This window comes from Rhododendron vialii, chromosome 7a, assembly GCF_030253575.1.
Source record: "Rhododendron vialii isolate Sample 1 chromosome 7a, ASM3025357v1".
Lineage (NCBI taxonomy): Eukaryota > Viridiplantae > Streptophyta > Magnoliopsida > Ericales > Ericaceae > Rhododendron > Rhododendron vialii.
Window position 1 is genome coordinate 14,474,601 of NC_080563.1, and position 15,733 is coordinate 14,490,333.

General features: G+C 38.2%; 1 protein-coding gene across 8 annotated transcripts; it reads right to left on the minus strand.

The window, feature by feature from the left end:
• Window positions 1-1,221: 1,221 nt before the first annotated feature.
• Window positions 1,222-13,584, minus strand: LOC131333675 (SUPPRESSOR OF ABI3-5). Of its 8 annotated transcripts, none has more exons than XM_058368323.1 (17): window positions 13,435-13,583; window positions 12,625-12,720; window positions 11,519-11,646; window positions 11,278-11,318; window positions 10,165-10,945; window positions 9,995-10,066; window positions 9,809-9,901; window positions 9,651-9,730; window positions 8,974-9,127; window positions 7,829-7,913; window positions 7,662-7,753; window positions 7,514-7,582; window positions 6,829-7,008; window positions 5,332-5,524; window positions 3,208-4,182; window positions 2,449-2,633; window positions 1,222-1,708 (listed from the first exon to the last, which is right to left on the minus strand). In XM_058368323.1, exons 3-17 carry the CDS (start codon window positions 11,564-11,566, stop codon window positions 1,523-1,525), a joined length of 3,234 nt encoding a protein of 1,077 aa, XP_058224306.1. In that variant the 5' UTR covers window positions 11,567-11,646; window positions 12,625-12,720; window positions 13,435-13,583; the 3' UTR covers window positions 1,222-1,522. The 8 variants fall into 8 exon arrangements, with proteins under 8 accessions (XP_058224306.1, XP_058224302.1, XP_058224307.1 ...); XM_058368319.1 differs by having other exon boundaries at window positions 8,974-9,130; XM_058368324.1 differs by having other exon boundaries at window positions 12,625-12,717; window positions 13,435-13,561.
• Between the last annotated feature and the right edge of the window lie 2,149 nt (window positions 13,585-15,733).

A 15,733-nucleotide genomic window follows, 5' to 3' on the forward strand; every position in this document is an offset into this window, starting at 1 on the left:
AATTACGTTCTGCACACATTGGACGGTTCAGATTTTCAAAATTTGATCGGGAAATGAAAGTCCCTCATTTTAACAAAATGAGGGATCCCTCACTTGAAAATTCCTATATATATGTATATATATATATCGGTTCCCTTAAGGGATCCCACACGGGCTTACCGTGCGGGACTCCCATTTCCCGATCGAATTGGGACGATCTGAGCCGCTCAAAGTGATCAAAACGTGATTTTAAGGGTACCCGCGAGAAAATCAGCAAAAAAAATGATCGGGAAGGGCTTGATCCGAGCAGTTTTTTATTGAACGGTTCAGTAAAAACTGCTCGGATCAAGCCCTTCTCGATCATTTTTTTTGCTGATTTCTTCCGGGTTTTCTTAAAATCACGTTCTGAACACATTGAGTGGCTTGGATCGTCGCAATTCGATCGGGAAAGGGGAGGTCCACACGGTAGACTGGTAAGAGATCTCTCACTTGATCCGTGGTGGGTGTGGGTGTGTGTGTGTGTGTGTGTCTATATATATATATATAAGCATGTTAGGAGTCTTAGAGCATCCGCAATGGGAATAATCAAAATCGATAACCAAAATGTGCCACGTCAGCATTTGATTATCCATTTAGTTCATAATCAAACTTAACAAACTTGACCTCCACACTGGTTATTTTTGTATCCCTATAAAAAAAACCCCACAATACTCAATGCACCTATGTCCAATTGCAAACGAGTTTCAATCACACACCCCGACCACACCAAATTATTCGTCTCAATGAGACGATTCTAATGTGAGGTGTTTTTTAATTTTTTAGTTTTGAATTTGGTTATTAGGATTGGTTATTGAGTTTTGGTTATTGGTAAAAGTTGTTAAATTTGATTATGGAATGAGTGAAATTTAGTTATTTGCTAAAAGACTTGTAACTTTGCTTATTACAATGTGAGATGTTTTTTTAGCATTGTTAAGTTTGCTTATCCATACCAATTTGCTTATTACAATATGGATGCTCTTAGAACTATGTTTTCTACACATCTATTAAGGAATGCTCTTAGAACTATGTTTTCTACACGTCTATTAAGGCAAGCTTCTTCGCAATTCGCTTCTAACAAATATCTTGCTCACTGTCCCCCTCCCCTTTGAAACAAGAGGAAACAATATATGTGACCGTTTGTCGTTCTCCCGAGTTTCTAGGATGTCAGAATCCATATAGGTTTTGAACTAATCCGAAAAAAGCACCAAAATGATTTCTTATTAAAATATTTGCCCAAAAAAAAAAAAGATCACAGTATATAGTTCATCTCAGAGATCTACAAGAGTTGCAACTGCTTGAACTACAAGAAGCACATATACACTGAAAAAGCAACAACTGGAATTTCAGTAAACGACAATTCGAAGAAAATGGGCAGCCTATAAGGGGAGCAGCTTCATAACCTAAAAGCATTTTTCTATTTGACCACTCGTAATTCATACAACGATGAAGCCCACACCTAACATTCGATTAAATTCTCAACTAGCCCCCGAATCCTCTAATAGCCCTATGATGACATCTCTCTGAACCTGGCAATGGCCTTCTTCTGAATAAGAGTCCGATAACTGTCTCCCGCCTGCACCTCTAACCCTGGATCCACCACCTTCTTTTGCTGACTCCCAAGTCCTGCCCTGTGTTCCACGGCTTTTGCTTGCACCGGCTCTATCATCCCACTCCCGTCCTTGCCTAGTCCCTGCACGTTGAATCAAAGAGGAAACAAGACGCCCCCCAAAAAGCACCACCACCAGAAAATAATGTCAGAATCCAATCTAAACGATAAACGAAAACACCCACTGGCTACCACTACACCTTCCAATTCTAGAGGAGAAAGCTTTGGTACACACGTGTATCACAGAAGGCACTTTTGTGGTGTTAGTCACGAATATCTTTGGTCTAGATATGATGGGTTGCACAATGCCGAATAGGAATAATGCTTTTTTGTGATTGTGGCTCATTCTTACGCGTTTTTGTGGTATGGTTTGCAAGTAAACGTCTGCCCTTTTTAATTATGACTTCTGGTGTTACGTAGGGATTATTCTTACTAGCTACGAATAAGCATGTATAATGCGCGTGAAAATGTTACCTAGTACTGTGCTTGTTACAAAAATGTTTGGTGTTTGTCATGAACTATTGCAGCTAGTTACAAAGCAAGTTGTTCAGTGTGTACCCAAAGGCTTTCCTAATTCTGACACCCTAGGGCACAGTTTGGATCATAGAATTTTGGAGAGTGATTTATGAAGGGAACAGGTATTTCAGAAAAGCATAGACAAAAATTCAATATACATGGGCCAACTTATACAACAAACCTGACCAAAAACTTTCGACTCACTAGGAAAAGAGTGTTACCATCACCTGTGAGGCTTTTCCATAGCTTCTACAAATATTTAAAGACTTGGGATGTAAACAAAGTGCAAGAGTGGAACAAAATGATACCAAGCCTTCTTGCCAGCCCATGTTGCGAAGCATCCGGTTTCCCACATTGCTCTCATCAATGGCTTTCTCTGCTGTAATGACTTCATAACTTGGAGTGCTAGCCTCTCCAGAACCACGTCCTCCCCCAACACCAGGGGGAAAAGGCATTGAATCGACTAAACCCTTTTTGAATGCCGAATCTCGATCTTCAAAGTTCAGGAATATGTAAAACACGGGATTTTCTCACAAGTTAATACAACAGCGAAGCAAACAATGGACCACTGAGCTCACGTAACTTAAACTCAAGGACTACACTATATTGTGCAAATTGTTTGCAAATATCACACAGCTACAAATAAGGCTAGCTGAAGTTCCAATAGCAGTGACATATTTCTATTTTGACATTTGTAAGAAAACAGTTAAGGGGAAAAAAATGAACGTAGTCTCGAATCTATGAAATACTCTAATCACCAATTGGACAATGAATTACACATGACCATTAGTAACTTTGTACTGCACACTCTACAAACTTCTATAATTTCTATTCACCAAAAAAGAGACGTAACAAAAGGTTCTAAATTGGTTAGGCGCTATAGTTTCTAGAATCTAATGAACTGCTTCGATTCATCACCGATTCAATTTCAAAACAGATTCACCGATAACAGTCGTATCAATTTCACACAAAATCATACCGTTTTGACAACCATAGATCTACAATGACTCAGAATACTATCAAGGTAAAAGAAGCAGACTGTAAACAAAATTCTAAACTGAGCTTACTTGTATCCCCAAGGCCAATGTCAGATGCGCCGTCTCCAATTGATGATGACGAACCATACAAGCTCCTCCTCTCCGCTGCACGATCCCTATAGGCAGTCTGAGCCTGTTGTTCCTTCTGAGTAGTAGAAGCTGACTGAATTGGCATCTCAGAAAACCTCCTCTTGCCACCTCCAGCTGCTACAGGTGGAACGTAAGGAGAACCCAAGGCAGATGCATCCGTTCTAAAGGGTGTCACAGTTGCTGTGGGTGGTGCATCTGCATTTGTTGCTGTGTAAGGAGCGGGAGATAAAGAGTATGGAGCGGGAGATGAAGAGAATGAAGTATCTGATTTCACCACACCCCTACCGGACCCTCTAATTACCCCCATTAAAGTACCCCCTGAGCTGTTACTCACAGGCCTTGGCCTAACCTCAGCCTCCAAACTAACCGACTGAGCAGCAATTGTGGTTGGAGTAAACCCAGAACTGGTTACAACATTCTCCTTCATACTGGCAGATTCCATTTTGTACCTACTCTTTGTGGAAACTCCAGCAACAGAATTAGATCTGTCTTCAGCTGAAACAGATGGCTGATTTTCCTCAATTGCAACACGTGGTGCTTGCCCTTCGTGGCTCCTCTGCTTCCACAACGTTAACACATTACTCATTTTCTTCTTGTTGGCCAGAATACTGCTCTTTGAAGCAAGCCTAATTTCTTTCAGCTTCTCCTTCTCTTTCTTTTCCGCAGCTATAGCTGCATTGGCAGCGGCCTGAACGGCATCTGGCAATGACGACACAGCCTTGACACTTGATGAAGTTATCGTAGCAGCTGGTGCAGAAATAACCACTTTCCTACTGGCAGAAACATCGGATGGCTTGGAAGATTCAGTTAATTTTCCAGATGTTTTGTTGTCGCTCTGGTCAGAGCAAGGGACATACTGCTGAGTTTGCTGATCGAAAGAATACCAAATTCCGTTGTTACCGTCATAATACAAACCTGCAGAATGCCAAAGAATAAATCAACAAGAGAAATTTAGTAAATAGCAAATGCAGGAGGGACTATTGCATATATTCATTGATTCACAAGGTGCATATTTTGTGTTATCAAAAGGTTGTATTATCAAAGAAATCACCTTTATCATGTGTTAAAAGTCAAAGGGATTTATACTGCACATTGCATATTCATTGATTAACTAAGACGAAACTTGAAATCCATCCCATCATTGCTTCGTATAACATAGACATATCATCGCCAGAGTTCAGAGCATTGAACAGAGTTTGAAAACATTAATACTTGCACGAGATTCCTCACATTTGAGTACTACAAGAGTTGGAATAAAAACCAAAATGACAATTTAACTCAGAGAACTTAGGACTTGGGCACACGACAAGCTTCAAATGTATCAAGAAATCATATCCTCCCTTGGTTTATGTTCATGACAAAATAATGTCGCTAGGGGGTTTAACGTTTCTCATAGACTTCAGTTCATATGTTTGTGATATCCCAATTAAGCATTCCTTAATTTAACCAATGAAAATTTTGCAAATCGGTATACCTTTTGTAAACTCAAAACTTGATAGGAAAGACCCTCAATGAACATTTGTTCACAGAATCCCAATTAGTTAATTATACAAGTTTCCGCAGCACCACCATCAATAAGTATCCTAAGGCTAGACAATTCTTAATGCGCAATGTCTCTCCTTCCATCTCTATCAACAACATCAACAAAAAAGAATGTGCTTCAATAATGCTATGGTCACTGACAGATTAAATCCAAATCAGATTTTAAAAAAATTCAACGGCACCAAAAGACTATTTATTAAACAAAATTTGGTGGATAATGAAGTAACTTCTTCGAGATTTAAGATACCAGGCCAAGTCCAACTGTACGAGCAACACATAACACAAACGCAAATCAGCAATTGTTCTTGCAACAAAGAATTTGATGCATATGACAACATCGCTAAAGATGTAGGATGCCAGGTCAAAAGCAACTGCACAAGCAACGCATATCACGAATGTTGACTTTTAAATCTGATAAAGTCAATGTTATCAAGAGGGCTGCGGACCATGTGATGCAACATGTGCTTAATTTGTGCACAAAAAATTTATTCCAATGCGGGCAGATTTGATAATTCAAAATACCTGTATTTCCATCATAGTAGAACCCAGAAGTAGCATCATAATAGTAGCCAGATGCTTCATCCCACACAAAGCCAGATTGTGGAGCAGAAGCATCCTTTGGGCCTGCAACCACTCCACTACCCTGCTCCTGCCCACCAGTGGACTGCGTATCATCTGCATTATATTCTTTTGGTGCCCATCCAACTGCATCATACTACAAGGACAAGAGGTACAAAAAATTATTCAATCAGTCTTCTTTTGACAAGTGTAGTTATTCGATAAGGTCTGTCAAAGAGACTCGGCCTAACTGCATTTAAACAAACGAAAACACTGATGACACAGACTTTGTTGCACAGATTTTTTGCGGGGCCCACAAATATGATCCAACTCATTCATCAATTTAAAAAAAATATTTGAGCGACCCTTGTAAAAAATCAGTTCAAAGGAAACATGCAAGTGCTTGATCCAATCTTACAACTTTCCATTCAGAATTTTAATCTGGAATTCTCAATGAAAAGAGTTATAAGATTGGATGAAGCACTTACATGTATCCTATTGAGCTGATTTTTTACAGAGTTGCACAAAAAAACATTTCAAAATTAATGAACGGATCGGATCATTTGTGTGGGTCCCACAAAAAACCTGTGCATATGCGTAAATAGCACGGCTCTAAACAAACCAATAAATGAGGAAAGAGGGTGAGTTGTAGTGATTGCCTATGGGCCTTTTGCTGGGTAAATTAATGCTTTTGGATCTTTGTTCTTAATGGGTGTCAAGGAAATTATAGTTAGTAAAATTTCTCAATTCCCGATTTGGATTCTAAGACACTGGTAATATATGAAGAAACATAGGCACCTACGAAAATGTCAATTAATCAACCTCCGAAGAAAAAATTATTGAATAAAAAGAAACTAAAAGCAAAAAAAAGATTTACGTAGCTGACCCCAATTGACTGGAACACAAGCCTTAGCTTGGGAACAAATCACAATATGTAGAAAACTTTCAAGCTATTGGGGTTTTCTTGTAAAGTAATGTTTCGTAGTGAACACAGGAAAATCTACTACCACCAATCTCATTTACATACCAGTGGAGTACCCACTACTTACACCGAAAAAATGGATAACTGTAAAAAAAAAAAAAAAACCTACAAAATAAAAAACCAGCACCTCATCTTGTAGGGCATCCCTCCAAACTTAATCATTGGCTTGGGAGTAAACGAGTGCTTGCGTGAAAAGTGGCAAGATTTCATGTCCGGTGAAAATGCTAAAAGTCACCAGCTACATCAACTCTTTCCCCAAGAATTAGTTTCCTATTTTCTTTCCTCTCTGACCCCTTTAGCTTCACTAACATTTTGCCTAACATTTTGCACCATAACATTTATCACTGCAGAGCTCAAAACACGTGAGATTTATTGTAACCAAAAAAGTGAACGCCCAAAAGTTTCAGATTATTGTACGGACCTTGAAATATTGAAAAATAAAATATAGATGTACACGTGTGTGCATGTTTGGCACAAACCTGTTGAGAAAATGCTGCAGCCTCAATTGCAGCTGCAGCAAGACTGCTCGACTGAGATGATCCTGATGGCCCTGATGCTGGTCCAAGAATGCTTTTTGCATATGCTACTCGCAAAATCTGCCCATTCTTCTCCAGAGTTGTCCCATTTGTTGCTTCAAGAGCTTTAGTTGCGTCCTCAACCTGGAGAACAAGAGAACACGAGGAAAACCAATATTATGAGCCTGAATACCAATATGTTTCAGCAAACAATAATACAAGTTTTCTTCTCATTAGGGGGGGCACCTGATTCGCGTACTTGTAAAATAAAATCAAATTATGTAACATAACCAATCTTGATTGCTAAGATAAGGAGACGCGGACTCGTGTCTCATTATTAACTGGGGGGATGTGACCTAAGCTTTTGTGGAAAGCAAGGACGGAAAGAACTTATCATAGTGATCCAATATGGATCTCAAGACCTTTCAGAAACTCAGTTTTCTTGTAACTTTGAAGCATGCATGGGTTTATGGTAATCACAAAGGTGGTAAAAATAAATCATAGGACTTTGGTTGCCAGTTGCCACATATTAATTCAACAACATCAGCAAAGTAACAAATATATATATATATATATATATATATATATATATATATATAAATTCGCTCATTTCTGCAATAACTGACTCAAGAACAAGGAATACACCTACCGTATGAAAATGGACAAAAGCAAATCCCCTTGAAACATGAGTGAACTTGTCTCTGACCAGACGAAGATCCTGCAATTCTAAATCATATGACGTCCCTGCATTTTTTGATGAAACAAGGCAGTCAAGTAACAACTTCAGTGTGTCTTACCTTAATTGGAGCATGTTTAGAAAATTCATAACGAAGCATTTCTTCATCAGCATTTTCATCCAATCCACGGACAACCAAAACATGGGTAGGACCTGGTGAAATGTCAACTTAGCAAATTGCCATACAACTTAATGCATATGCAAGGTGAAAGCATCTGAGAAACTAACCTGCCTCCCCTTTCTTCCCCATTGGCGTGGGATTTGATGATGCCATATCTGCTGGTGGAGCATCATCTGTTCGTGGCTCGTTACACTGTTTCAAAGAGGGGAAGAAAATAGATGACTTGGTATAACCCATAACTAATTGGGAAATAGAACTGAAGGCATATAATACCCCATAGACGGGAAGAACAAAAAAATTGGCTGACTTAATGAAGAATCCCTGAGGTAGATCCTCAATTGCAACATATGTTTATGAACCGAAAAGTTAGATTCTCACTCTCACAATCTTGATGTTCATAGGGTTGGATGAACCAAGTTTATAGAGGAAGTATGTAGTTTAGGTTTCGGGTTTTCTCGGGCTGGGCTTAGCCCACTTTGGTGGGCTAGGTTATTGTGCTTAATTGTAAGATTTGGGCTTTTAGGCCATCAGATGTTTTTGGTTTTTAATTGTAAGATCTGGGCATATAGGCCAACAGGTGTAATGGGTCTGTCCCAATAGGTATGATTGGGCTTTGTCCCATCTGATTGTACATTCCAACTTTGGTAGGAATTCCCCTTTCCCTTTCCCCTTAATAAAATGTTACTTTTGCCAATAAAAAAAAGAGAGCATAAAAGCGGGCTAGTTATGGACAGTTGACCTCCAGTAAATAACTAATAGCAGACACATCTATACAACGTGCTAACTAATATGTATGTATGTAACAGAAAACACCACCAGAGGAGTTGGATTGTTGTCAACTGTCAAGCACACATGAGGCTGCCTCCATACAATATAGCAAAAGTACTCACGCGTACATGGTTTCCTGGACAAAATCCTGATTCCTAAGAAAGAGAAACGTTCATATGAAGGTACTCAACAATGCATCAGGCAACGTCTTTGGCTCCGCATTTCAGTACCAGCAATGAGGATCAGGCCTCTCGCAAACCAGAAACATTGAAACGTTTCAAGACTGCAACAGACAAATGTCTCCATTGCAGTCTGATCTCAATGAACAAGATGCATAAAAGAACCAGCCAACAAGCGCAAGACCGACAGCAATGAAGTTGTTCATGAACACAAAAAATGCTACCAACTTCTTAATAATGAGAGAGAGAGAGAGAGAGAGTCGCATAAAAGTGCTTTACAGAAAGCAGGATAAGAGAGAAATGACCTGAAAGCAGGATGTTCGCCTTGCAAAATTGATGCAGCCACAGATTGTGCACATCCAATCAGATGGTACTGTGACACTTCTGTGGTTAGCATGACCTGATTTAAATGCATTGTCCGGCCCAAATGACGGTCCACCTGCCCCTCCAGTTGGCTTGCTACTGTCACGTGAAAGAGTTGCACATTGCAATAAATACCAAAATTTCAATGGGAAAGCTTAAATCTACCGATAAACTAGAGGAACGTCCTGATTGCATAGAAGAACAAAACTGGAAAAAAGCATATAAAAACTAAAGCTCCTGAAGAAAGTCAAATAAGGCATGCTTCATGACTCATTAGAATTTGTGCCAAACATAAACAGTGACTTGGTTATTGCAATAAGAAGAAAGCACTAGGACTCAGACATTTGACATGACCAAAACAAAGAAAATAATAACATGACATCATTTGTTTACTTAACTCCTAAAAGTTATCGAAGTCACTGTTTAATGTGCTACAATCCCACGAAAACACAATTTATACACGAGATGAACATAAAAACATGAGGAGGCACTGGCAGCTCAAAGTGCTAATCAATAACTTTATTCTTATACTCAAGAGAAAACAAATTACGACAGAAGTGCTCATAAAAGAGCTCCATTAGTTAATCTTAAATGTAACAAGCACACAAAATGTATATACCTGTACTCAAAGAAAAGCTTCCTACCATCAACGACAAGACCGTCGTCTCCAATTTTATCCATCATCGCACGCGCAGCTCCCTGTTTCACAACAATTAGCCCTCATGTGCCACAGAGAAATTATAACATCCACTATTGACATGCCATGCTTAGCTGTACCACTGAAGGAAAATCAATAAAAGCAAATCCACGAGAGATGCCCGAATTGCGTTCTTTGATCACACGGACATGACGAAGGGGTCCCCATTCAGCCTGTTGATGGTTAACAATTGATGAGTCGTCACCAATTAGGTAAACAGCAGGCATTTACAAATTGAAGTAGTGATCAATCAAGTAGAAAAGTACAAGGATTTGGTACAAATCTTCCTCTGTTGTCTTTTGGGAGAGACCCTTAACAACTACAGTGGCAGATGGAGACTGCAAGAAAATAACATCAAGAATTAGACCCCTTTAAATTAAACAATTCAGAACTATTTTTGTAACAATAACATCCAACATTGCAAAATCAGACATACCACAGAGTAATGCTCATGCGTACGGTCACGATCTCTTCGCTTCTCACTTCTCTCATATCGACCATCGTCGTAGCTGTCCTCTCGATAACTCCGACCGCGACTTCGACTCCGAGGAGACCTTGATCTCGACCTCGACCTTGGGTGATCGTCATGTCCCCTAGACCTAGAACGGTCATGTCTTCTATGTGGACTCCTATCTCTTTCACGGCTTATCTTGTCACGATCACGAGATTCACGACGACTCCAACTACTATCTCTCCTACTACCTCTATCGTAATCTGAATCATAACTATGCCTTCCATAATCATAATCCCTCTCGTGGCTATCTTCCCGGTTTTGATGGGAAACACGAGATCTATATGCATAATCCTCATATGCCGGATCATCACGCCCACGTCCCCCATATCTAGAAGGCCTGTCATAGACGTGATCAGAGTAGTTGTCAATCCTGCGATAACCATCCCGAGACTTGTCATATTCCTGAAATGTATCAATCTCCTGAAATGTATCAATCTCGTGATACTTGTCAGCTTTGTGAAAAGAATCCAAATCATTATATGAATCAGCATATGGCTTCTCATGTCGTCTAGAGTCCCTCTCAAGTGGATATTCTTCTTCATAACTTCTCCTTCTTGATCGAGGCCATGGACCAACAGCAGGAGGTGGAGGTGGATAGTTCTCCCTCTCCAATGTATCCCGGTGGAAGGCATTCCTGGGGTAGAGGTTATCCCTTGGTAGTCTTTCTTCAATAAACCTCCTATCATCATAGGAACCACCAGCCCTGCCAAAAGAGTATAAGGCAGATCCAAAGGACACAATAAAAAGAAAAGGAAAAGAAGCAATGATATAGCAAAATGTAAATAATACAGCATACAACACAAAACTGTAAATTGTACTGCATAGAACACAAAAAAATTGAAAGGTCATATAACGTATAGCATGCATTCGAGAACGAAAAGTACAATCCTTGTAAATTAATAACAGTTCTGTTCCATGGTCACAAAATATCTACAGCAATAAATTTCACATCGCCGCAAGTAACAGGCATCGAACTACGCTCTTTACCAATGAGCAGCTAAATTTCCCTTGGGACTAGGATCAATCAGCACTCACCGGAAGTTTGGCTCATGGACTGCACCATACCCCTCCAAAGCCTGTGGATTCAAGAATAAGCTATGTCAGCAACTTATAGTAATGGTATCAAGTAGGCAATTCCATTCCATATCCTCACTGTCCCACGGCTTTATCCCATTGTTCTTTAAGGATGAAATGCCAGGAAAAAATGGACAATCACATGAGCCCTAATTCTTGTATGTCATCCGTTATAGGTGATTAAGAAGGAAACCACAATTACGCTGTTATTTTCCCATCCTTGCTGAAGACCATAACGACCAGGATCCATATCTTGCAAGACCAGATACTCCCTGCAAAGCTCTTGATGATCGTTCAGAAATTTCAGGAGCGGACGATTGGAAACCTTTCCTGTAATGGATGCACAAACAATAGAATTACGCCTCTGAGAACCGAGAATCAAACCTCATAACTTGGCCTCCCTTCTACTGGACTCGTCAAATATCAAATTCTTCCCAGAAACATCCATCTTCATACTCTCTTAACACAAAAAATTAAATGGCCTCGATAGCAGAAACCATCAAATTCATAAATCAATATATTATCTGCAGGATGACGTGAGGTTAAACAGCCAAAATGAACACCGGCACTCAAAGTAGCCTGCACCAATGAGCCACACAGAGTGGAAATATTATCTTAATTCCCACCTCCAGCTTGGTCAGTTTTAGAATCATGATCGAAATCATAGTAATGAATGAAAATATTACACTCTCTCATCTTCTAATTATTGGATACAGAAATATTAAAGGATTACATAGTCATCCAACCATTGCTACTTTCACATGTTCTATCTACTGATTATAGATTTCACGATGTGCACCCCCAAGCACTACGCAAACGGCAAAGCCTGCAATGCTGTCTGAAGAAGGTTTAAAGAAGATATGTGTTTTGCGATTGAACACGAAAATGATTTGCACATGATCCACCAGCTGTAGAAATAACCATAAGTAGCCCACGGCTGCTAACATGTGAGGAGTAACTGATACACGTAAGAACCTCCCAATAATGTCAATGGAGCACACACAATTCCTCTATTCTATAGTCTAAAGAGACTCTGAACCCATACAATCGCAACTCATCTTACTAAATTGTTTAGCTGGGAAAAATAATGCACTTGGTACTAGCCCTATAACATCAAAAAGAAACATGGTAAACACCATATGAAGATTGAGCAACATGTATTGTGCTCTAAATCAACAAATCATGAGTATCATGTAGTCAAGTTAATAGAAACAATAACATAATTCACATATACAAACCTCTGTGTGTGTGCGCGCGTGCGCGTGTGTACAAGTAAGATTAAGGCCACATGGACTACAAGTAACTTACACAACCGTCCAGTGTTTTCTTGACCTTCTTTGATTAGTTCCAGCACATCAGATCTGTTTTTCGCAACTGTTCTGCTATTCCACCCACTTGTCTCTACTGGCCACACAAAATTGTAGAAAAACAAATAAATCTCGTCAACAACAGAAGAAAAGAACCGCGACAACGAAATTCTTCACCAACTATGCTGATAGCACACAAAATACACAGCCATCAGTTGCTTCTTCTAATTATGTCATATGTTATAATTAACACCCAATGCTGACCCAACCCCCCCTTCTCTTCCAAAAACACATCCAAAAACCTAACGGCCTACCATATGTAAACAGATAGATAAAACCCGGCTATAAGATCTCGCTGTCAATAGAAACGTAACAAAACTGGGGCCGTATTTACATAATGGATTTACGCCGGCATTACAGAGACGAAAAGGTGTCAAAGAAACGATTAACAAGCTAAAAAGCAGATTTATTTGCTCGATAAATCTTCGTCCACAAAATTCACGATCCAACAGTCTGGTAAAAATGAAAATATAAATGGAAATCGTTATGCAGCATAATCAGCACAACTGTCAATGCCATAAATTTGGAATCTTTATCGAAAAATCCACGAACTCCATTATGTCTCGTGTGATAAAAAACATAAAAGAGAGGACGACGTTTACAATTGCAACCAGGGCCGGCCCAAAGAGAATAGTACTACTACATCTGCGATAGATTGAATTCACACCTGGTGTGTGGATCGTACATCCCAATACTCTTTCAAGGACGACTACGACGACGACGCGAGAGAGAGAGAGAGAGAGAGAGGTACCTGCTCGAATTTGGGCTGGTTCTGATCGTGTAGAAATTGGATATAAGCGGTGCGGCGACGATTAGAAAGAAAAACCCTAGAATTTGATGCTTGTAACAAATTACTACTGTTAATTGCACTTTTTTCAATTCGGGGACCTGTTTCCACTCATTAACGAGTCGTAGATTACTTACTTTTTATTTTGTGTTTATTCAAATATTTTTCACGTTTATTAATTTTGCTTCAAGTTCTTATGTATTATACAATTTTTTTTTAAATATCAAAAAAAAACTCACCAAGTCAGATTTTGACTTTTCCTTGGTTATTTTTTTTTAAAAATTTGGGTAACACTCAAAAAAAAATATTTTTTTTATTCATATTGTGGAGATGAACCAATAATACATAGTATTTGACAAAAAATTAACAAATGTGAAAAAAAATTAAATAAGAATAAAACAAAAAGTTTGTGGTCTATACTTATTGATGAGTGAAAACGCCACCTTATACTTGGGGCTTTTTTGGCTAAATAAGCCAATGAGTTTTTTATTATTATTATTCTTTTTTTTTGTATTTATTAATTTTTTATTTTTTTTAAATTATTGCTTTGTCATGAAGAGAGAAATATAAGAAGTAAAAAATTATGATCAAAACTCAATTTTTTTTGGATAAGGACAAAAATAAATCAATAAGCCAATTTTTTTCTTCTTTATTCAAAAACTTTTAGATTTAGACCATAATATTTTACTTTTGTGATTTTTCTCGTCGAGTCAAACTAGTAATCCACAAAAATTTGCCGCGAAAATAATAAATGCAAAAAAAAAAAAAAACAAAGACCAAAAAATAGCCAATTAACTTATTTATCCAAAAAAAACCCTTAATTTAATGATAATTTCAACGTCTATGCATACTCCTTGACTTCGGGCCCACAGTGTCTTCGGGGCTGGGCCACGGTGTCTAACTATTTGAATTGGCTACTTATTATTAAAAAATTGATTTTGACACTCCAGTTTTAGCTTGACACTCTACTTTATATCTTGATCATGTGAGAAAAACAAAACAAAAAGTGAAATGTCATTGGCTAAAATTGGAGTGCCAAAATTACATCCCTTATCAGTAGTAGTACAATGTTTCAATTACCACACCATGGGTGTTTTTCGGTATGCAATAATTTTGAGGATGATTTGTATTATTGAAAAATGTCAAGTTGTTTTCACTAACCAATAAATTGTCGAAAAATATTAAGTTATTTTCACTAACCAATAAGTTGTTGAAAATTTTAAGTTTGTTGTGAAAAAGAATTGTTAAAAAATATTAAGTTGTTTTCACTAACTAATAAGTTAAAGATGATTAGATGACATGCAAAACTTGTTACTTAGTGTGAACAACAAACTAAAATATCATAACTTGTTACCCAAAATTATTAGTGGAAACATGACCCAAGTCACATCCAATATACAACGCTATTGAATCGTGTTGGTCTCGTCGATTGATTTTTTGAGCGGTTCAACAGCTACACAGACGACATTTATAAGGATCTAGTGATAGTCCTAGTCATTTAGTCAGAGAAACTCAGTTGGCAGGAGATCTGGGTCACTCCACCCACCCTTTTCACAAGTGTGATGATGGATTGGGCATTGGCATAGATTTTCACGTCACTTTTTGTTGTTTATCTTTGTTTTTCTCTACATAATATGTACTAGATGTAACGACTCTAATTTTCATTGAATAAAAATTTCATTTAAATTTTGTTATTTCTTTTTAATTACTCGATATTACTTTAAATATTTCTTTTAATTCCTATAATTCGTCACAATTAGATTTTAGCCCTTCAAATTTTATTTCTTGATTAAAAGCCCTATTTGGCTAGTAAAGTTAGTTTCCAACCGATTAGTTTAAAGAACCGGACCACCGATCCACCGAGTTACAATACCCTAGCCCTAATTGGACCTTTTTGACCATCTTTGAGCCTTATGAACCCCTCAAAACCCTATTAAACCATTAGAGCATAGAGGTAATCATTATTACCCCATGACTAGTCATTTCAAACCCTAATTATATCCAAAATCCCTTTGACCTTTGGACAATAAATGTTAGAAAAAATATTGTCCATCAGACAATAAATATTAGACTTGGCCAATGAAGATATGTATATGATAAGACAAGTCATACAAAGAATCCCATCATTTTGCTTCCAAAAGAAGATACCTTAGCCATACATGCATGCAACCCTATGAACTAATAGGCCTAACCCTAAATTACCCACCAAAGTTACCTTCCTAGATTCTTTGTACTTGGCATACTTATACTTATATACCATAAG